The 23,724-nt window shown below is 44.6% G+C and overlaps 1 protein-coding gene across 2 annotated transcripts in view; it reads right to left on the minus strand.

The window, feature by feature from the left end:
* Nucleotides 1-929: 929 nt before the first annotated feature.
* LOC138514175 (protein tyrosine phosphatase domain-containing protein 1-like) overlaps nt 930-23,724 on the minus strand; it is a 263,564-nt gene continuing 240,769 nt past the window's right edge. The window contains exons 10-12 of one of the 2 annotated variants that reach the window (XM_069629488.1): nt 18,676-18,756; nt 11,654-11,764; nt 930-1,429 (exon numbers count right to left, since the gene is read on the minus strand). In XM_069629488.1, the coding sequence (XP_069485589.1) occupies nt 1,271-1,429; nt 11,654-11,764; nt 18,676-18,756 (351 nt within the window). In that variant the 3' untranslated portion in view covers nt 930-1,270. The remainder of the gene's footprint in view (nt 1,430-11,653; nt 11,765-18,675; nt 18,757-23,724) is intronic. The other variant, XM_069629489.1, reaches the window with a different exon arrangement.

Consider the following 23,724-nt stretch of genomic DNA (forward strand, 5'->3'; position numbering starts at 1 on the left):
CCCCCCTTCCCTCCACCTTGCACTGACCCTCCCCTCCTTCACTTTGCGTATCACACTTGCACAATCTGAATGACACAAGGCCTAGTAAGATCGTTTGTTTTATCCTCCCTCTGTCTTCCCTCCCTTGTCTTGTCGTGCATAGAAACCCTTGTGTACAGGCACGTTATAAATGACTTATATCATATCATAGATGGGTGAATCTGAGCGTGTGACATCTAGATCTAATGGATATTCTGGCAATGTGTGGTCGAGTACATAAATAGATTCCTTTACCACTATGCATTAGAACAGCAATATGTGATCTGGCTTATTTATTCGTATTTTTAAAGCGCACAACAGCCCGGGGGCATCATGGCGCTGTTGCAGAATTGACAACATTGTTGGTTACAGAGGAAGGCATAATGGTTACATGGTCATTTGTATTTTTTGTTAGCTTATTTTGGTTACATAGAAATTGCATTTACAGACAGGTTGCGTAACAATACAGCTCGAGTTTGCAGGGTGGTCGCTAGGGTGCGGGGAGGTGAAGAGGGTTATGTGAATAGTGGGGTTTTGAGCGATTTGCAAAAGGAATCCAGAGAGGGTTCTGCTCTGAGAGAGTTGGGGAGGGCGTTCCAGAGCTTAGGTGATATGGAGGGAAACCAATGCCTCTGGCTTTGGCTCTTCTTACGGTGGGAATGCGGAGCTGGTTAGCATGATGGCTTCTTTTGTGGCGGTCGGAAGAATTCTTGGTTATGGTTTCTGATAAGTATGAAGGTGCGTCAAGATTGAGCTTAGATATGGAGTGGATGCGTCTGACAATATGATATCTCGATAGAGCCAAATAAACAGATCATGACCATATTTCTGTTTTAGTGATTCACAAAATCATAATATGCGTATTCGATCATTGCTATCGTTGAAAGATGGTACCAGATAACAAGATAAGATAATTGTGGAAGTGGGACCAACTTCCTACCACTATTTTATTTTAAATTTGCAGCAGATCAAGGTTACAGGCAGTTCTTCAGAAAGGGAGGGACACGGTGTTAGGATAATTTGACTCACCATTGATTATTGATAAAACAAATTCAGACTGAGCGTGGCAAAGAGCATCCAAATAATGTTCAAGATCACATATCTTGAATTGATAAATTGTGGCAATACAAGGAGTCTGGCACTCAGATGTTGGGCACAGTTCAGGTGGTCCTCAGAAACACAGACCGCCTCCTTCTTTCACCAGGTTCATCCCACATTTTAACTGGTTAGGCCACCAGTAGAGATGGCAGCCTTAGGAGTTTTTGGCAACAAGAACTGTCACTTTCCCTGCGGCTGAATAATGTGTCCGTGCTCTTCCTCTAGTATTCAAGCCATGCTCACGCATCTCAATTGTCACCAGCCGGAAAGAATGGACCAATCCAGAAAAATTTCTAGCTTCTATCTCAGGGTGCTGTATAAAGAGGAAAAGAGGAAAAAATAGAGTTATCAACTGCCTTAACATTTCAGGAAGGTCTTATAAAATATAAACAAGAATGTGTTGAGGCTAGCCTCTATAGAAGATACTACTGAAATCAATTCCTTCATGACCATGTAACCATGATCAGATTAAAAAAGAAAGAAGTAAATCAATGTAGTCCCTGGTTTTCTGTGAAAATAAAAACAGAATTTATTTCTTTTGCCACACAGAAAATAGTTGGTAACAAACTCCCTCACCAAAACTACTCTGCTCCATACAATTTGCTAGAAAATAAATCAAGCATACACACAAAAGAGTATTCCTGCTGGAAACTAATATCCCACCGTGTCTCCCTCTCTATCCACCAGGATCTTCCATCCATATTCCACCCTTCCGGCAAGGCCCCTCTTTTACACCACCCAACACTGCAGCCCTAGGGCTTATCGCAATGGCACCCCACACCTTTGGGCCTCACCAGGGGTACCTGCCTTATTTCCTCTATGGTCATGAGCCCTTTCCATTTTCAGTTTCATCCTCCCCCTTTTAGTGCATAGAGCACATATATCACTCTTCATCCAAAATGCCCATGCTCTACTCCTCAGTGTTATTAACCTACTATGTAATCCATAGAGCAATTTGTTTCTCCTTTTTCATGCACTGCATAGTAAAGCCCAAGTATTGTTCCTTGATTCACAATGTTTATCCTCCCTTCCTTGGTGATCCTTGAATAGATGAAACAGTAAATTGCTTTCACTGTCTCGCGTAGAGCAGCAATCAAAAACGTACTACCACTAAGCCTTATCCTAGCCAAGCTACCACGTGTACCGTAAATCATTTTGTTGATGTTAATTAAGTAATAAGCCTCGAGCTGGGGGTGGCGGCATTACTGCTTCAGGCGGGCCCTAACTGAAGAGGTAATGCACCCCCGAGTGAGGGGCTTATTGCTATAAGTACACCGTTATGTAAATACCAGGGTACTAATAGTGTATTTTTTAAGTTGGCATCTTGCAACTTAAAAAAGAAAAAAAAAGGTTTGCGGGGAGAAAGGATTATATGTAATCCTTTCTCCCTTTCCATGGCGGCCATTGAAAAACTAAGAAAAAGTAAACAAAAAAGATGGCCGCCATGAAACGGGGAGAAGGGACTACTTGTAGTCCTTTCTCTCTTTCAATGGCGGCCAGGGTGCAGCTGCGACCTGCCCAACAAAGGTTTTACCAGGCTGTTAATGACCCGGCGAGGGCCAATGAGCTCGCTTCTAAAAAGCTCATTGTCCCTAGCCGGATACTAATACTTGTAAATTATAAATGTTTTATGTCTGATATGCTTTCCAGAACCTATACAGTGCTATTATGCCCTTGTTCGTACTGTATACAACTGAAACAATAAATACAAATAAAATAAAGTTATTCCATGTTATTAGCAACTGACTGTTGGGATATTTATACTGTATCGAGATCAGATAATTTCTTGCAAAGCATAAGAAAAGCATTGGGAGCTACACACACACAAACACACGCATACATAAATATGTGTGTCTCCCACTTATGCATGTGCCTGCTTCCAAACACTTTCTGTTACTGCCAAAGCAGATAGAACGGCGAGTGTGGCGTCTGTAAACTGGTCATCAAATTACATCCGCACAAGTCGCTAAAACGCCAATAATGTTGCCTTTGCGTTCAGAGCATGCACGTGGATCACTGCCAGAGGAGGGATCCCTGCAAAATAATATGCCACAGGAACGCACGCGCCAACCCAATAGGCAAATGGGGACAGGGAAGCCTTTTTTGTGAGAATATCGCTGTCATGTGCGAAACATCAAACGAGGCCCCGAAATCCTTAATTCTCTCTAAGATATATTTCAAAGCCCTTCTTACATTAGGATGAGATGGGCCTGATTCATGGAACATTTTCCTATGGCATTGCGTCATTATAAAACACTTCATGAATCAGGCCCAACGGGTTTGGAAAGGACACCAAAAGGATATTTCTTGGTTCAAGTAGAAGCCATAGATGACACCGGAAAAGAGGAAGAATGGATCATCAGAATCACCTTGTCCTTGCACTATATCCATTTGAATGTTGCTATAAGTGTCGATTCACATGAGGTAGGGTCCACAAGCCTAAACCTGAGTTCCAACACCTTTCCAGACTAGTGGCAACATTTTAGCCATTGGCTGTTGTGAAGGAGATCTTGTGATTTTCCTCTAAAAATATCAAATGCTCCATAGAGACCAGCCTGTAGAGCTCAACAATGAAAGTCATGGATGCAGAATTTGACCTTGCTGTTGCAACAATACGTTGGCTTTTCTGTGGGAGCAGGGAACGCTGGGCAGCATACTGGTTAAGGAGGTCATAATACCAGATCTGAGCCAGCCTGTTAAGAACTACGAACATTAACCAACATCCTGAGGTCTTCTTAAACTGGCAAATCCCTTTTGTGAATGAGGGGCAGGAGATGAAACACACAGGTGAATATCCCAAACTAACTGAACAGAAGGGTATCTCCCAATACATACGCATATCGATGGCCCGGAGCCCTCAGGGATGCCTATCGTCTGCACTTCAAATTGTGCTGAGTGGCAAAGACGTCAATCTTGAAAAGATGCTATCTGCTATTGTTAGGTGCAGTTCCGAATCTTGTAGGGCATATGCCAGTCGACTCAGAAAGTCTGCTCTGCAATTGCCAATTTATGCTATGTGAATGGGCTCCAGAGCCTGACCCCAAAGCTGAGGAGCAAGTTATTCATTGATTGTTCCAGCAGAATAGGTGTACACAAACACCTTTTACTTATTGGACGGCCTGTTCTGATGTAACCAGAGGTCACTTTAGTCTGAAGGTGATCCAAGGTCGCACCTCAATAAAACTCCAATGAGTTCTTGCTGATAGAGATCTTGGGCCGGGAGGGATGAACGGAACTCCATCCGTCAGGAGGAATTCTGCTGTCTACCACCAAATACCGTTCAGCACTTTCTCGGTGATGGGGATTTTCTAAGACTTAAGACCTCCTGACTGACAATGTCACATTGCACGTGCAAGCTATAACACTCTGACATGTGACCAGAGGCCCATGGTAACAGTTCCTTCTTTGCCATGAGGTGTAGGGGTCAATGTGGATTAGGTTGGGTTCACCGAAAGGCACAAACAGAAAGGAAGGTCAAGGAGAGTCAAAAGCCAGGGAGCGACCTGCTCCTGAGAGCAAGTATGGATCAACCAGCCATCTAAGTAAGTAAGTGTTTGTGTTCCACCAAGAAATGTGGGAAGGGCATGTTTAGATATGCATCTCTCAGATGTATGGAGCACAGCCAGTCATTTTGCTAAAGGATTGTGGGGACTTGCTGTACTTTCACGATCTATAAATATTCATCTGCACTGATTGAAACAGAATGTTTAAAGGTTGTGTAAAGATCTCCTGTTTTTCTCCATGGTGAATCAGTGAACGTAAAAGGTGTGCACACTCTCCGAGGGGTGTACCTCTTTGGTGGAAATCAAATGCAGCAAGGCCTGGATCCCGACACTCTCTATCAATAGCTCAGGTATCACCCACTGAATGTGGATACAGATGCCCACTTTTTCAGCCTTAAAAGTTAAAATAGAGACAAGTGGCCCCAACTTAAAGTAATGACATGGAGCCCTTTAGTTCTGGATACGGCTTCCTTGCAGAATGCTTCTAGTGAGATATCCTGATCCATGACCATGTAATACAGCCCCAAGCAAGAGGAAAATAAGATTCAAAGGCCCAGCCCACTGAGGAAAGGAGGCTGGGAAATGATACACCTGACAGCAATCAGTGCAGATGCGGGAACCAATCTCCACACAAGAAGAATTACTATATTCCTCAACAGTTCATTGGCCTAAGCCCAGCGTAGGAGAAGAAAGCCCTTTAAAAACCTGCATAGCGAGCACTCGGGTGGGAACGTTTGGAGGTGTGGTGCAGGCAGTGGTGAAGCAGAGCAGTTGGAGGTGAAGGAGCAGTTGAGTGCATGTGGAGGTGGTGGTGCAGGAAGAGCTTGTGGTTCAGACAAAAGTGGAAGAGCAAAATAAGCTAGAGGTCCCTAGAGAGGTCATGGGGCAGGAAGAGCTGATGGTGGAGGAGGTGAATTTGTAGGAGTATTATTTGCAGAGGAGGTGGAGATTCAGGAGGAGTTGGAGGAGGAAATTAAAAGGTGGGGAGAACATAGTAAGGTGGAGAAGTTGGTAGAAGGAAGGCACAGTTGTTGAGGAGGAGGAGAGGAAACATAAGAAGCAGAAGAAAGTGTGGGCTACATCCCTTGGAGGGTCAGAGAGCGAGTGAGATAACATAAGCCTACAGGCTGTAAGGGAAAAATGGAAGGAGGGACTCGCATGTGGCAGAACATCAGGAAGGTTAGACAGCAACAAGCTCCAGGGCTAAAGACAAACTCTAGCAAGGGGCCCACAGGAACAACTTGGAAAGGATGCAAGTAAGAGGGGGCTATGAGTTTGTAATTCAGGTTCCTAAAACAGGTTGGTTGACTAATGCCGCAAGAAGCACCTGAGCATCCTCCGGTCTGACCTCACCTCTAGTAGACCATATCTACATTACACAAATATATGTATTGCCTGTTCTTACAAAACCAAGCCACCATGCATGTATATACAGTTGTCTGTGCCTTCAGATCTATCTATATTCAATTTGCCCATTAGACCACATCTGTACAGTAACCCTATATCAATATACCCATTAATATCCAGTTCCTAAGACCAGCTCTGATATCATTAGAACCACCTAAATTCAGCGCTCCTCATAAACAGACCCATCGATATTCAGCTTCCCTAATCCACCAGCCCCATCCACATCCTGCTCCACTTTTCCCCAGACCAGACCATATCCATCTCGCATACAACCAGACCCATCCGTATTCAGCATGATCATATAAATAGTCACGCCCATATCCCACTCCCTCATCCCAGCAGGGCCATACATACCTACCTCCCTCATACCACAAGCCCCATGTATATTTAACTCCTTCTTACAACCAGACACATCCAAATCCCTCTTCCCATACCAATAGATTAATCAAAAGCCAGCTCCACATAGCGGTAGGCCCCACCTTACCCAGTCCCAAACATGAACAAATCCATGCCTATTCAAATCCAAATACACATGATAGCCATCCACATCCAAATTCATACATGCCCCAGAACCATTTATGTCTAGTTCACTTATACCGCAACTTCATATTCAGTTCCCTTACATCCACAGCCATTTATATACAGTTTCCTCAAGAACATGCACACAATCCCAGCAGGCCCATACATACCTAGCTCCCTCATACCACCAGACCAATTGATATTTAACTCCTTCTTACAACCAGACACATCCAAATCCCTCTCCCCATACCAATAGATTCATCAAAATCCAGCTCCCCCATAACGGTAGGTCCCACCTTACTCAGTTCCCAACACAAACAAATCCATGCCTATTCAAATCCAAATACACTTAATAGCCATCAAAATCCAAAATCATACATGCCCCAGAAACATTCATGTCCAGTTCTCTTATATCGAGACATTCATATTCAGTGCCCATACCCCCAGAGCCATTTATATACAGTTTCCTAGATAACCCGCAAACAATACCCATCCCATGTCCTATGACAACAGATCAAGCCATAAACAATGCCACAATAAACCACAGACACATCTATATCCAATTACTCCACACCACTCCAACCATCCTTACCCTGTTCCCACACCGCCAGATAAAGTAATAACCAATTGTCCTGCTCAGCCTACAGCCATGTACAGTTAGGTCCCATACCACCACTGCCACAAGTATATCTCATTTCCTAATGCTACCAGATTCACAATGTGCATCTATATCCAGTATCCCACACTCCCCTTTTCAGTGCCACTTTTTGAAGGATTGCCATCTGGTAATGGTGTAGATGTCCTAGCTTTTTGATTTTTATTATATAAAAATGATATGGGTAATCCATGTCAGAAAGAGTAGTCTGCTAACCAGACCTCCCATTCATAAGGTTCCATGACAAAATCAGAGTGCACACATGTGCCCTGCCGCACCTGCTCTTAAATGGCACAGGGCAGGTTCAAAGGTTGCATGTGCCCTGTTTGAAAGACGCTATGAAACAAAGTCACTGCAAACAAAGGTTGCATTTAACTCCTCCACCTCTGACCCAAAAACATAATAATTGTGGCCCTATTCATCTGGTGGCAAGATGAGCTCTACGAATAAGCCATACCTTATTTTGGTATGGTGGCACACAATCATTAAAGCCACATCAAATGACCTACCTGCAACGTTGCCTACCTAAATACTGTCCCTCACAGGCCCTCCGCTCATCTACTTCCAAACTTCTGCGAGTGAGCCGGTTCTCCAAGCAGAGATTTGGAGGGAGATCATTATCCTCAGCAGGTACCTCCCTCTGCCACCCTCCGTCTTGAGTCTGATCTTCTTAATTTCTGGAACTCCTCCAGACCTTCCTCTTCTCCTCCTCCTTCGCTCTCCCTTTACCCTGCTAACCTAGCTCTTTGCTCTTTCCACCCCCTCCTCTTCCCTACAGCTTTCCGACTGGCTGCCTGGTGTACCTCAGAGTCTCACAGGTCCCCGGTACCCCCGTCAGTGCTCTCTGCACTTGCCTCAGGGCCCTGCACCCCAACCTGCCATAATGCACTTGAAAATTAACCCAAGAGAGTGGCTGTCTCTGCACTTACCCAGTCTCCATCGACTGGGCACACTTGGACCTCTCCCTCTCTTGGCCATCTGTGCAATTGCACGATCCGATTGCACATTTGCCTTAAGATCACCGGCTGTTTTCCCTTGTCTTCACCCCTTAATGTGTACTTGGTACAACTGCAGAATCGCTGTCAGGCCTATTTGCTGTGTCTCAACTGTTAAATGTATTATATTGCCTTACTCTGCCTGTGCAGACTGTTATCGTCTCAGAATTTCAAGGGCTCTGAGCGATTGTTGTTTTTCCCCATGTTCCCACCCTCTTTGAGCACTTTGAAGCACTTGCCTGTGTATAGGGGCTATGTAAATAAACATTACCATTACCACTAATAGTATGCTGCTGCTAGGTCGGCTGCAGGCATATCTGCAATTGTGTCTTCTCTTCATTTGACAGAAGCGGTATCTTGTTTGCGATCACTGGAAAGATTTGGCCAAAGATGGTTGTGACAGTGTAATGTTTTGCACATTGATTCCATCTCATTTCCTTAATGCACAGTGTGAGACATTCATCAAAGCCAACTCTTGCTGTCCCATGAAATATGGTCCTCATATTGCTTTAGCATGTCTGTAAATGTTGCCCCTCTTACGCGTGGCAATTTATGGATTGGGGCCCCACCATGCCGACATTATTGAGTATCCTCCACAAAACTTGCAATGGTTGTCACCATTTCCTCAAGAGCATTGGACGGAGCAGATGTCTCACGTCTTCTCATCCTCTGCTTGCCTGGCTCAAGCAAAGATGGAGGCCAAGTACAGCACTCATGTCCATTCATATATTGCAAACCGCAGGAAGAGATTCTGGTATGTTCTCCAAGCGCATAAGTACTGCTTCAAGAGGACACAAAGCAACAGGTTTCTGAAGCAACTTCATTTGTGCTGGGATTACACTCTGGCTGCTGATCCAATGAGAGAATTGTTCAAGTCCTGGATCTTCAATGTTGTCATGCTCGTGGGAGTCCCAAATGAGGGTAGGAACTGCACATCCCACAGTAACAAGATGAGTCTTGCCTCCCAGAGAGGACATTATTATTGTGTGTCCAAGTGCTCTGTCAATGTTTGGTGCATGTAAATGACATTATAAGGGTCATGGTCTAAAGATTAAAAATACTGCATGTTTGTCAATAGATACTGGGGCAGAATCTAAAAAAAAACAGGCAAGTAATAAAAATTGTAAAGACACGCTTTTTTAAATTGTGCCACTTACAGAAATGCACAGGTCAACTTAAGCACAAAGATAACCTGCACATTTTATCCGGGCTGTGCAACGGCGCAAAAGATATGCTGGCTATCCCACTTGCATTCGTTAGTGCCAGAAGCGCGCTCCCGACACTAATGTAACACATGATCCATGCGCGTATCACAATGACTGGCCATTCAAGGTCCCCTCATAGTAAATTGCCACATTAAATCATTCCTGTTCCACTTTTCAGTGGGTCAGCACTGGCTCATGCTGCTGCTGTTCCACTTACAATCAAGGCTTGACGAGCGACCTTGTCATGTGCTGGACTCCCCCCCCTCCTGGGCCTATTCGAAACAGGAACGAGGGTTTGTGTTTGTGTTCTGAACATTTCAAAGTGCATCCTGTTTCTGAATTCAGGATGCACTTCATAAAATGCACAGGAAACCCCCATATATGCCCAAATCCCCAAAGGAGGTCACACCGGGGATCTGTATGTGTGTACCTTGAGAATGTGGCACACTTATTTTGGCGCAAATGATGAGCTGCACAGAGCACTAAAAACATTTTCGAACTCTGTCCCGCCGCCTCTTCTATTTTTATCAAGTCCTTCACAGACTTCCAGAAATACTTATATCAATTCCTCTCTTCACAAGCCTCTAGTGTTTTGTTCTGAAACTGCATAGCTGCTTAGTTTCTACTACTCATAAGCTTTGTTTTCAGTAGGAGGTAAAAGTTACAAGCGGACATGTGAAAAGCTGCCTCGGATCTCCACGTGGCAATTCAGGGGAGGAGGCATGGCAAACACACTCTCTTCTGATCCCATGTGTTGTAAGTGGAAAAAGGACAGAGCCCCTTTAAGAGGGGAGCTCAAGACTTTCGGAGGGAGTGGGAAGCGGAGGAAAGGGAGGAGCAAGGGAAGAGGAAAGGCAGAAAGGAGAAGGAGGAATAAAGAGAAGGTCATCAGTGATCATGGCTCCTGTGTTTACTGTTCAATGTGGATATGTACCGCCCGGCCAAGCAGTACACCACCATGCACTTTGACCTCTACTCTGTGAACACAGTGAACTGTTTGTCCTGTGCTTTTATTTTCATCAGAAGGTTGTCATTAACTCCGACTAAGGAGAGCTTACTCAGGGCACAAGTCTGCGGATTCTAAATGTGTTACTTCAACCAGTGTTTCTTTGTAACTATGTTTCCTGCGGATATTTGTTCTCCTTTTTTTGCAAATGTGGCAACACAAATCAGCAAAGGCAAATCTGTGTCGATAGCAAGGAAGTTAAATGGTGTTTTCATATTAAGCAAGATTGCATCCATATTTTACTGTCTACCATTTTCTCCTGAGGGCCATATCATTTTTTGCCATTGCTGGACAAGTTGCCAGAGAATTCTCATTTTTTTTCTGCTTTTCTGTGAATTATTTGAGGGCCTTCTGGACTACTGGATGACCATGTTAGTGAGCTGGTAAATCAGCATCACTGGAAATACGTAAGTGGTACAGGGCTAAGTGGTTTATTTAGGTAAGTGATTTCACATTCGGGGCCCATGGATTCATGCTTTCCAGAGATGAAAGTGAGAACGCATTGCTGCAGGACTTCCCCCTAATGAGCCAAATACATAGTGCTAAATTCACCTGATAGTCACCAACACTCACCATTTCAATCTCATCACACAGCTTTCCTTACAACTGCTCTGGTCGCATTATGCCTAATATTACAAAAGGGAGTACATTAAAAAGATATTTTCTTGCAGAGAAGGGGACGGGGAAGGTAAAAGTGCATGAAATGATGAGTTATCCTAACAATGCAAGTATGTCTTTAAAGGATCAAGTTGCACCGAGGAAGGTCGTGTAAGGTTATGGACTCGAGACTGAAATGTGTGTCAGTTAGCTGAGATGTTTTGCATATGGTTGCTGATGAATTTTTATTACGTTTTCGGCAGAGCCCCAATGCATGGCATAGCCTGATTTGGACTGGGCCAAAACTGGGCCATTAATGATTGTGTAGGAGTGCTCTCCTTCTCCCCTGGTGCATTCCCCCCTACTCTTCATTCCTCGGTGCAGGCCCAGGAAGCTTCCTCTCTTGGTGCATCCTGACCTATAGTTCTTCATCCCCCAGACAGACCAGTGACTGCCACCATCCCAACACTCTCCCAGAACCGTCCATCCATTTCTAAGATGGTGCCAGACTAGACCAGTCATCCCCAAGAACCAAGTGCATGCGCTTACACATTCCAGCACCCATCCATCCTTCCGTGGCTCTGAGCCCTTGGAATCATCTCTGAGACCTTTCCTTACATGAGTTCAACCTCCTAACATGCAGCACTCACCCGCGTACAGGCCTTGATTAACCTCATGAATATGGCGTCTTCCAAGTCCACGGTCAGGGAAGCCATTTTACTGATGCACTCCAGAATGCAGAAGATTGTTTCAGCCTGAAACTAAAATAGATAATGTCCTTTTTAACATTCTTAGTGCCTCGCAATCAATGATTACAGCACAATGAAACAACGAGAGAACACCCATATCAAACATTGCACCTTGCGAAATTCCTTTTGGGGTTGTACATGTTCTTTATATCCTAATGATTAAAAGATACATACTGCCATATCAGGGGCACCTGCACAAGACGTAACACCATAAGTCTTCTATGCTCAGGTAGACTAGCTGGTGGAGTAGGGCCATATAGGACCATGGTTTTGCATCATTGGAGTGGCATGGTCTAAAAACTGGTCCATTAGCTGCCTATGTCCAGGTTACTTTGTCATTAGGCATATAGTGTATACCCTCACTGGGCTTATAGAGCCTTTTCATTATGGACTCACTATATATGCATGTGCTGTGCTGCTAATCTATCAGATATGTATAGCTTTAATTAATGAAGTCCATTAGATCGCTAGGTCTATGCCCATTACGAATACTTATATGCCTGTGCTACTCACCCAGCAGGTTAAAGATCCATGCTGTGGCCCCAGCTGAGTTTCATTCCGATGTCACAACCTTAACTGCGGTATATACAGTGTTTTCTGCCAAATGAGGGATATCTTAATGTTAATATTGGCTTAGGTTACCTTCCGATTAAAGGTCTATGCCAATTAGGGTACATGTACAGGATGCTCTCCCAGGAGGGTATAAAAGCCAAGTTGCTGGCCTTATGGAAGTTGAACACAGGTACTCTCTTTGGACCCATTTAATACCTTCTGCGCAAGGTAGCCTTCAAGTAGTCGTCATATAAACCAGAGGATTCAGTGCCATAGCGATATTCTGTTCTCCCGAACCAAATACCATATTCCACCGGGATATGGTGTCACTTGGAACACATACATTTTATGTATTCATGTATTTATTGGGATTTTTAAGTGCACCACGTGTTTACAGGGATACTTCAGAGTGCCGGGTGGAGAAGGAGGGAATACGATGGAAGGATGGGGGAGGGTAGAGGGAACAAGATAGGCGAGGAGTGCGAACAATGGAGCTCCAAGACCTTAAAAGGGCCAAATGAACAGCCTATTGCCATCTCAGAGAATAACAAATTTAACTTTGAATAAAAAGGGCATATACTTTAGGAACAGGGAAAGGTGGAGACAAACAGACCTATCCTAGATGAAAGGAGTGCTGGCCTTCTTGAACATGAGGGTTTTTAGTGATTGCCGGAACTTGAGGTGGTTGGGTTCCAATCTGATATGCAGAGGTAGAAAGTTCTAGAGGGTCGGTGTGACATGGCGAGTCTGCTCTTCCTGAACTTGGGCCTTTTGCAAGAACTCAGAAGATTGGAGACGCTCGAACTGAGGTTTCTGGAGGGAATGTGTTTCACCAGATAGTTAAACAGACATTGTTCACCGGGGCTTCAGGCTGCTTTTCTGATTTATTTATTTTATTTTATTGCATTGGTTTTTTATAACGCGCCTAATACCGTACTTGAGTTTGGTTTGTAAGTGTGGATCTGGGATTCAAACCTCTGTTGCTCTGTGTGGTCTTGCTTCCAAGACCAGCGTGTTGCCCCAGTGCTATCCTCCGATGATGTAAAGGGTCCTGAACAGGATGGTTAATTGAACTAGTAGCCACTGTGATGATTGTAATGCCCGTGAAATGGTGTCATACTCTGTGAGGCTGAAAATCAATTAGCAGATCCATTTTGTATGACTTCAAGGCATGCAATCTCCTTCCTGGCAAGACAGGAAAAGACTACTTCTGCAGCAATCAATCTTTGAATATATTTGAATTGTGTTATACATCTTTAGAGATATTAGGACCTTGTGCAACAGGATCAAGGTACAATGCCAACTGCTAACCACTGCTGAAATGTGTTGAGAGAAGAACATATTCTTATTAAAGGCCCCCCCAGATTATTTCCTTTGTTTAATGGCTGGGGGTCTGGGCTTAGGAACTTTGGCTAAATGTTCAGAATGAGGCAGATGCCTGTCTACTGGGGTCAGGAAGAGCCAACCGTCAAAAATCCAGCCTTGGACTGTGGATAGCCATGCTGTGAGGTTGGACGATTGTACGAGGTATTTGTGTTGAGTAAGAGTAGTATGTCATCAGTGTAGATGTTGGCCCTCATTAGGACCCTGGCGGATTTTTACCGCCATCCACGGACTTTCCGGCCATGGCGCAAAGTCCCTTTACGCCATGGCGGATGGCGGACTTACCGCCCCATTCCGAGGTCGGCGGGGCGGTAAGTCCCCATTGTCCCATTTACCCTTCCCCATTCCCATTTCGGCCCCATAGGGCTCAATGGGAGTGGGGAAGGAGTTAATTACGCCACCGTAAAATACGGTGGCGTAATTAACACCAAGGTCCCAGAGCGCCATGGATTTTTCCGCCCGCAAAAAGCGGGCGGAAAAGTGTCCATGGCGCTCTGGAAACTCGTAGTTGGCGGTAAGGGGTCGGCGCAGCTAACGCTGGCGCAAACCCCTTACCGCCAGGGTCCTAATGAGGCCCGTTAAACGCTACCTTGAAGTGGTCAAGCAAGTCTGACAGAAGATGGCTGTACATGTTGAGAAGCCACAAAGGGAGAGAGGTGAACTGGCCCCATCTGACTGAGGAAAGGTGGTCTCTTAGAAATGAAGCTATGCATGCCAGGCTGTGCTACCATACCAATGGATGACCATGGTCTTGAAGAAGGATAGTGTGGTCAATAGTGTCATAGGCTCTGGAGAGTTCCAGGAGGATTATGGCTATTGGATGGGTTGCACCCAGGTTCCGAAATGTGTTGTCTCTTGTATTCCGGAAGGAGGTTTCTATCAGGCCTCAAGCTGGACTGTCTGTTGTGGAAGAGGCCCTGGTTTTGGATGTACTTTCTAAGCTGTTTGGTGACTGCTCTTCCAATGAATTATCCTTAAATCAGCAATGTAGTGATAGGTTGATAGATGGCCAAACTCAGAGGGGCTGGTTTTTGTTTCCTAACCCGAAGGACAATCACTTTCACCTCCAGGTGGGCTGGTAGTGTGCCTGTAGCTAGCGAAAGAATGTAAAGAGTAGTCATGTGAGGTCCTAATGATGGAAGACATTTCCTGGACGCTAATCAAGAAAGGGCTGTTGCTTTAGTTGATACCCTTTATGGGTGTTGGCTGTCTTCTAGTGTTACCGGTAGGAATTCCAAGAAGATGGACTTGCTCTTAGGGATCAGGACTGTAGTCTGCACTTGGCCGCTGGAGGGAGAGATTGATTCTTTGATGGACAAAGATATTGTGTGGAAGAAATCTGCCAGATGTTCTGCTAGTAATTGGTTGGGGTCCATGGGGGAGCTGTGTGGATGGCGTTAATGAGCACCTCATGGATTGAGAAGACATCTTTTGCTTGGTTTGGAGCTTGGTTGATGCACCTGTGGTTGTAATTGTCTTTCTTCCAGGCTATGGTGAGTCGATAGTTTCACGCTTAGTGGTGCGGTAAGTCAGACATAGGAGACGGACCGGACAACATTGTTCAACTTAGAAGTTTATTAAAAGGGAAAAGAATGCCTCTTCCATCGCTGCAACTATGATTGTAATGATATTCTCTAAGCTTACAACGAAAACAATAAACCAGTGCTCTTAAGGGTGTCTTACTCTGCCTAACTAAGTTGACTCACACTATACTTAGCTCATGGTGGCTGATCTCTGACCCCCGCCCAATTGTGTTGTTTGTTCTGCCTCTTTTCCTCAGGCCTAAGCCTGGTGATATAGTTCAAAGTTCTAAATGTTCATGTCAGTTCAAGAAGTTTACAAAGTTTGGATGGTTAATTTCCCTCTAGGAGTGAGTTGTCTCTCAAACTTATTTCTGGTTCAGGGTACCATGAATTATCAGTTCATATCATCCTCTGATGAGGTTCAGCAAGTTTTCTATTCATGTGCTGTGAATGTCAATGAAAGTTCTGTCTTTCATTGCTTTTGATTTGAACTGTGTTTTATGCAAACTGTTATGGTTAACTAAAACCGAAATAAAGATTTTGACTGAGTTTTAATCTGGAAATTGTCGATCTTTGCTCTAAAAAGTCCTATTTTATTCTCACAGCTTTCTGTCAGCCATTCCCCACAGATGAGAACTTCCAGCACACACTGTATGTGAAAAGGGCCCGAAGACACTAATTGGATAAGACTAGAGACCTTATGAAGTCCACACATTTGCCTGTGAATGGTAGCACTAGAATCTTTGAAGCAAACAAGAACCACATGGATAGTCTTCTACATACAAATATGCCATCAAAGGGCCCGCAGGCCTTTATAGACAATGCCAGAGCCCTTTCCAAGAAGAGGAATGCAGCCATGATTGTACTCCTCAGAAAACCCCAATTACTGACATTTTCAGAGAGAACAACTTGTCATCAGTTCACATTTTCACAGAGGATTACGGTCTGGATCCTAACCCTAGGAAAGAACGGTTAGTACGTTAAGTCCTCTGCATGAAATGTGCTTAATTAAGCTTCTGGGGTAGCCCTGCCTTTCCTACTTGCTCGTTCTAATTTCTGTAATGTATAGGTTTGGGGGGATTATAATATGTCCTCTGCTCTGGCAATCCAGTCCCCTTCTTTAAGGATATGGCTTGCTATTCTAGTCATCTGTCCATCACTAATAATAAAGATCCCATGACATCACATGTTGTGTGCAAAGAAGGGAATGTTACAGTCTTTCAATGCTAGTTTTATATAATGGGTATCTTCACTATAATCCTGAATAACCCTCTTTTCCTCCCATCCGGCCAGCCCTTGAAAGAAGCACGACCTTACTCTTTCCGACTGTCAAAAATTAACCGGTGGTCACCAATGCTGACATGCATGATGGAGGTCGCTGGAGACTACCTCCCCCAGTGACAAGATCCTCTTGGTTTAAAAGCAAGACCAGCACTTTATATACTCTATTTTTGGGCTAGCCTAGTGAAGTCAGAAACTGTGTTCTGTTAATTCCACTTCCATTTCTCTATTTGAAAAAAACAAAATAATATGTTTAAAGGAATAAAATATATGACTGGCTAAATTTGAAACAAAAATAACTCTTTATTAAAATATGATTGGATCCTGCTCATATAAAGAGTTGCTTATTGGTTTATGGTTATAACATAAATCCCCATCCTCTCCCCTCTCCGTCTGTGCATGCTGACCCTCCTTCAGCCACCCCCTAAACCTCCTTCTCTTCCTTTGCTCTTTTCTCCTCTGATGAGATCACTAGACAAGTCCTGTCTATGAAAGCCTTGTCTAAAGAGGTTAATTCCTGTTCCTCTAAAACCATCAATGACCATGTCGATACCCTCACTCCAGCCCTTGCCGATTTCTGAAACCACTCCTTTGCCTCAGGATCCTTCCCCTCCACTCTGAAGCACTCCCTTGTGCATCCTCTTCTCAAGAAACCCACAGCTGTTCCTTCCTGTCCGGTTAACTATCACCCAATTTCCATTACTCCTTTTCTGGGCAAACACCTGGAAAAGCTGGCCATCTCAGCTAAACCTCCATTCTGATTCTGTTGACTGTCTTCATGACCACCAGTCTGGCTTCAGAGCTGCCGGAAGCACGGAAACTGCTCTCCTGAACATCCATGAAGATCTGCTCTCCAACCTTGACTCTAACATTCCCTCTGTCCTTATCCTACTCGATCTCTCTTCTGCCTTCGACATGGTCAACCTTACCATCCTGCTCAACCGTCTCAGTGATAACCTGGGTATCACCGATCAGGCTCTGGCCCGGCTGACCTCTTTCCTCTCGGATCAACCCTCCCAGGCCCAACTTCAGTCCTTCCTATCATCTACCTCCGTCTCTACCTGTGGTGTTCCCCACGGGTCTAACCTCTCGCCCTGGCTTTTCAACCAATACCTGGAAACCCTTGCCTGCTGCATTGCCATTTTCTTCTCTAATTTCCAGTGCTATTCTGACGCCACTCAACTCATTTTCAGGCTGCCCTCGGCCACCTCCTTTACTTCTATCATCTCTGATTGTCTAACTGCCATTCAAAATTGGTGTGCCGCCAACGATCTTGCACTGGGTCTGTATCTGTACCCATACAGCCACCCCCCTTTTCTTCCTGCACTTATCAGACATACCCTGTCTGCTGCCTTAAGCCTAGCACTTTTGCCACTTACCGGCTGCACTACCACTGTTTGTTGCCTTTATTATTATTTATCTGTTTTCTCCTTTGCTCTGCACTTTCCACTTCTCCCCACACCCTCTTCCATGCACTCTTAGGTTCCAAATGTCACTGGGCCTAGTAAGATCGTTGTTTTTGTTCTCCCCTGCTTCCCCTCCCTTGCATTGACGCGCTCTGAAACACTTGTATACGAGCACGGTATAAATAAAATATCAATATCAATATCAACAAAGATACCCACAATGGAGAACTGAAATTAAGTAACTTCTTCCTACATGGCTGCTCAGTGTGAAGCGGCCCCTTCTTCAGATACACATCTATTGATAGGCTCAGAGTGATCTTAAATGCTGCTGATCCACTCTACATCGTTGTTCTTCCTTCATTGCTCTATTCAAATGTTTTAAAATCCAACAACATATGAAAGAAAAAGAAAAACCTTTTCAAAATCAATTAAACAACGATGGCATACCATGAAAAACCTGCGAGTGTGTTTAAACGGCAAAAAACAGGAAGCTGGAAGCTAGATAAGTATGCAGACTTAACTCAGTGCCCTTTGTGTCGAGTGATAGCATCACTAATGATATTGTATCTGACATCATTAGTTAAATAAATACATCAGAAATGACAGATTACAATAGTGAAAATCAAAACAGACAAGGATGCTGAACATGAATCGGCCTATTTAAAGGTAATACATTACTTTTGCACAGCAGAAGGTAGAACTTCAAGAGGTTACCTTGGACTATAGATTTGTCTTCAGTGTGACTTCACACCCATTCTTCCCACCCCCCGTGACTCACTTTGTGAAGAGAGCTCAAGGACTGCCACCCCTTCGGATCTGAAAGCAGCAACAAGGTGTCCGGCACGCTCAATACTGGTTCCTGTGAGAAGAGAAAGAGTAGTGTGAGGCTGCCAGCATGAAGCAGGAAAGGACTCAGCTGAACGAGGGCAAGAGCTCATGGGTCTACACTTCTGTAGAGGTAGGTTAACATTCTCTGATTGGATGTTGTACTACAATGGAAGACCTGCACATAACTTCCTTCCAAAATTACAGCGGACAAGACACCTAAGGGGCGATGACCGGTGAGGACAGATTTGCCAGTCATCCCTCTGATGATGATATTGACAATATTTGTTTGACACAAAAGAAATGACTTACATTTTCATGAAATTACAAAATGCTGAGAGAGATAAATGTATACTGGTATAAATAATAGACGCAAAAGAAACACTGACCTTTAGTGGCCTATTAAATCAGTTGCCTAGGCCTGATCTACACACTCTCCCATTCTAATTAGGCATGTGCCCTGAACCCTTCAAGATGTAAACTAAAGATCATTAAATATGGGCAACCAGTCTTCAAGCTGCCATGTGATCAATATCTTCCTTTATCAGATATTCTGAATGCAATCACGAGTTAATACCTTTGAGTGGGATTCACAGTCTGGAAATGGAATGTCTTATAATCAAATTAAAAGAATGCCTACCCCAGGGGCAGGTACTGTCTGGTACCTGCCCAGTGGATTACAGAATTACATGTTTTCCTCAGACCTCAAGTGCTTTACCTGAGAATCTTCACAGATGCCCTACCTGGTCATTGGTCGCTCTTGCCTGTATTCTTTGTATCATATGGCTAGAGTTTAGGATTTGGAAATGGCCTTCTCTTACTGTTCATTAGTTTTATTGCCCACATTATATGTGCCATAGGATTAGGAGAATCCTAATTCTCTTCATCTTGCTCTGCAAAGGAGTGCGGGGGGTACAATTTAACAACACCGCCCTCGTTTACATACAAAGAGGCTGGCGACACTCTAAGTAAAATCAAGGAATTATGAAATAATAAAATAACAAAGTAGGAAAAATTGATTATTGGAAAGCAAAAGGGAAGTAAAGAGGAATTGGATGGGCAATAGGAGGACTTTAGGAATCTGGCCAAATACAGGCGGCGTGAAAGAAGGGCAAATACATTCAGAAACTGTGTAGGAATACAAGCACAAACAGTAAGTGTGAAGAAAATTCCAAGTGCAAACGAGCAGATTTGAACCTATGGAGTGATCGAAGAACAAATTGGAAGTACTGGACAATGGCAAACTAGCAATGCTATTACTCCTCGACCTCTCCGCCACATTTGATTTGGTTAACCACCAAATCCTTTGCAGACACCTCCACTCTGCTGCCAACTTCTCACCGTCCACTGCGGCCTGGATCAAATCCTTCTTGAGCAACAGATCCATGAGGGTCTTTGCACCCTCCGCAGCGGCGGATCCTTCTCCTATTCATTGCGGCGTACCTCAGGGTTCTTGCGTGTCACCGACACTTTACAATATCTTTACGAAACCACTCTTTGATGTGCTTGATTATCTGGGTGTCTCCTACACCAATTATGCGGACGACACCCAGATACTCATTCCCATCTCAGGTGATTATCTGGCTGACACCAAGGCCCTCAATGACGTCTATCTGGTTATCCAAGCTTGGATGGCCCAGCACCAGCTATGTCTGAACGACGATAAGACGGAGCTCCTTATCTTGGGTACCTCACAACGCCTGAGCAAACTCGAGCCGTTTTATCAGTCGTTCACCATAGACGGCAATACCATACGTGTCTCGAAAGACACCAAAACATTAGGCTTTTACCTAGACTCAACCCTATCCCTATCGAGACAAACAAATGCAGTTAGGTCTGCCTCTGCCTACACGTGCAAACTTATTTCAGCCTGCACACCATTTCTTACTACCCCCAACAGTGTCACACTAGCCAGAACACTTAATATTGCAAAAATTGATTACTGCAGTGCTCTTTACTTAGGCACCAGCCAAGAGAACCTTTCCAAACTCCAAACTACCCAGAACAATGCCATTCGAGCGGCCCTGAACATCCCTCGCAAACCACCACATCTCAGACGCCAGAACCAGCCTAAAGTGGCTACCGGTGAAGCAGAGAATCTCCCTAAAAACTCTTGCCCTCACGCACAAATGCTTAGCCAACAAGGCCCCGATCTATCTATGTAGTCGGCTTTCGCGCCACTTTACTACCGGACCACTAAGAACAGCTCAGACTCACTGCCTAACTATCCCCAGGTTTAAGCTTCAGAAAGCGGGAGGCACCAGCTTCCCTGTCCTAGCCTCTAAACTCTGGAACACCCTCCCTGCTACTATCAGAGCCGAAGACTCCTTCAACACCTTCAAGACTAAAACCAACTTCTGGCTCTTTGACCAGCATTAAGACATGCCCGACACCTCTGTCTTACCTACCCTGGCCTGCCTCCCCTGACTCCATTTCCGGCCTGCTAATTCTGCTAACAATTTTGTTCACACTAGGATACTTCCTCAGTTAATCCTAGTGCATTATAACCTATGTAATATATGTAATTAGTATGATTGTTATTTACTGGTATTGTTTAAATTTTGTAATGTAAGCTCCTTGCCTGTATGTTTGTCCTTGAAACTGTTGTACAAATTGCGCCCTGATGCCCCCGGGCCTGTTGGTCTGCGCGTTATAAATAAACAAATACAAATACAAATATAACCATACATAGGAAGCCTGAAGCAATGTATACTCAACCTGTAGACTGGTGACATGACATCCAAGTACAAACAGGAAGTAAGAACAAATGCAAGCACAGGCAAGAAGCCTGGTGGCATTGAGACACAAACGTGGAATATTGAAGAATCCAAGCACACACAGAAAGATGGAATCCAAACACAAATAAGAAATATACAGATACCAAAGCACAAGAATGACAAAGGAATCCAAGCTCAAACAGGAAAATGCACACAAACATGATGCATGAAGTGATCCAAGTACAAACATGAAGTAATGAGAAATTGAAGCAGACACAGGAAGGAGGAAGTAAAGGGCAGACAAAATATCCAGTGGTCCAATTACAAGCAATAAGTATAAAAGAATCCAGGCACAAACAGGGGGTATCAGGTAATAATATCCCTATATATATGGTCGCCGAATATAATGTAGCCAGGAAAAGGTTGTGGCAACATTATATAGGTGACCATATATATAGGGACAGGGGAGCGAGGGTTGCAGGGGTGTCCCCTGCGTGTTCCATCTAACAATGCCCCCACAAAAAAACTGCAATTTTTCACTGATTCTTTTGCATGGCGTTATTTTTGAGGGGACATTATTACATGGAACTAAACAGGGTAGAGGAAGGAATCAGTATGGGGGCGCACCTACCACCTGCATAAGTAAGCAAAAGGGGGACAGGGAACCCTCAAGGGTGAAGAAACACAGGAACACAAACAAACTGCAGTCCCACCTTGAAAGAAGACACTGTGGGCAAACACAGGGATAGGAATCCATTATGTGTACTATCGGCCCACGGGAACACTCTATCATTAGCGCTGAATGGGGGAAAATGAACCCAGTAAACACCTTCAGCAGAGATGCTCCAGGAACGGCCCTGCCGGGGTAGTCCCGCTCTAAACACATGATCACTACCCCACAGGCCAGGGAGGAGGGAGACAGAGCTCAAGCTTAACGTCACACGCACGACTGAAGCAGGTAAGACAACACTGGGTGATGTAATGACAGGGTGGCAAGCCAATCCTGCGGGCACTCGGGGGTTGAGGAAAAGTGGACTTAAGCCAGAGAACTGTTCACATGGCCACAAGTGCCTATCGGCAGGTGGCTATGAGTGACGTTCCTGGTAGGGCCAATCAAAAGGTACTGTCAATGTATCTGGGAGGTGGCCAGCCTTCATAGTATCCACTTGAGGGTTTGCGAAGGCCGATATCTAGCAGGTACTGTGAGAATGTCTTCCTTCCTACCAGAAGCATGGTGTCTTGTGTTCTTTGTTCAATGGTGCTGAGAAATAGTATAATAAAGTTCCAGCGGTCAGCACAAATATTATTTTACTAATTGAAACTGTTCCTGGGAGGGTTGAGAATGGATGTGGCACCATGTGAGGAGGCGATGAGTTGGGGCGCTGTTGATCTCTTAGCTCCAATCATGTTCTACTAACATACACTGGCTCTGAGTATATGTTATAGTCCCATCAATTAGCTCCTTGGGAACCACAACAAAATGTAAAATGTTTGAGCTAATCTGTTTCTAATTCCATGACTATTGTATTCGTAGTATAAAACTGATGTACACTGTATGCGCAGATGTCAGCTCTCATCAATCAGTTCCAGTCCACTATTCTGTTTGATTTGTGCTTGTTCAGCTGTAATAAACAGCGTTTCTTCTTGCCTGGTGTGTGCTCTTTTTTGATTACGAGTTTTTATGGTGGGATTGGAGGACCCCTCAGTACATTTTTGGAGGCCCCAGCGAGATCGTCAGTCCTCCTGGTTAGCTGAGGGTATTCGAGCAGCCCTCCCTGAGGGTGTGGGTCTAGCGAACACAGACTTGACCAACGCACATCACTGAGAAGGCCCTGCAGACGCCGAGTTCACAAAGGTCTGCCTGGTCCTGGGTGCCACCCACGCTCAGTGGGAGGGATGATCTTGTGCCGAACGCTTGGTGCTGAGGGGACTCAAGAGCCTCTAAGATGTGAGTATAACTGTGCACGAATGTGCTGCATAGTGGTAGCATGTCCACGGCTGCGAGGGTCCGATTATTCTGGTGTTTAGGATGCATCGTCAAGCAGGGAGGACGATCAGGCGTAGTACTATTAGAAATTAGCGTGTACCACTCAATAGGGAGTGGACGCAACTGTGGGTATGCCTGCATTAGAGCAGGAGAGGTGCATAGTGTTTGGCAGATCCCGTTAGATGGGAGTTGCGCATTGTACCAGCGATTTTATAGTTGCATCATTGGGGTAAGAGTTGCATAATTGAGGTTTTTGTGTTCTGGGGTTATAGAGAGGGACACACGAGTGGTAGTTAGT

The sequence above is a fragment of the Ambystoma mexicanum genome, chromosome 12 (assembly GCF_040938575.1).
Source record: "Ambystoma mexicanum isolate Mex_15411 chromosome 12, UKY_AmexF1_1, whole genome shotgun sequence".
Classification (NCBI taxonomy): Eukaryota; Metazoa; Chordata; class Amphibia; order Caudata; family Ambystomatidae; genus Ambystoma; species Ambystoma mexicanum.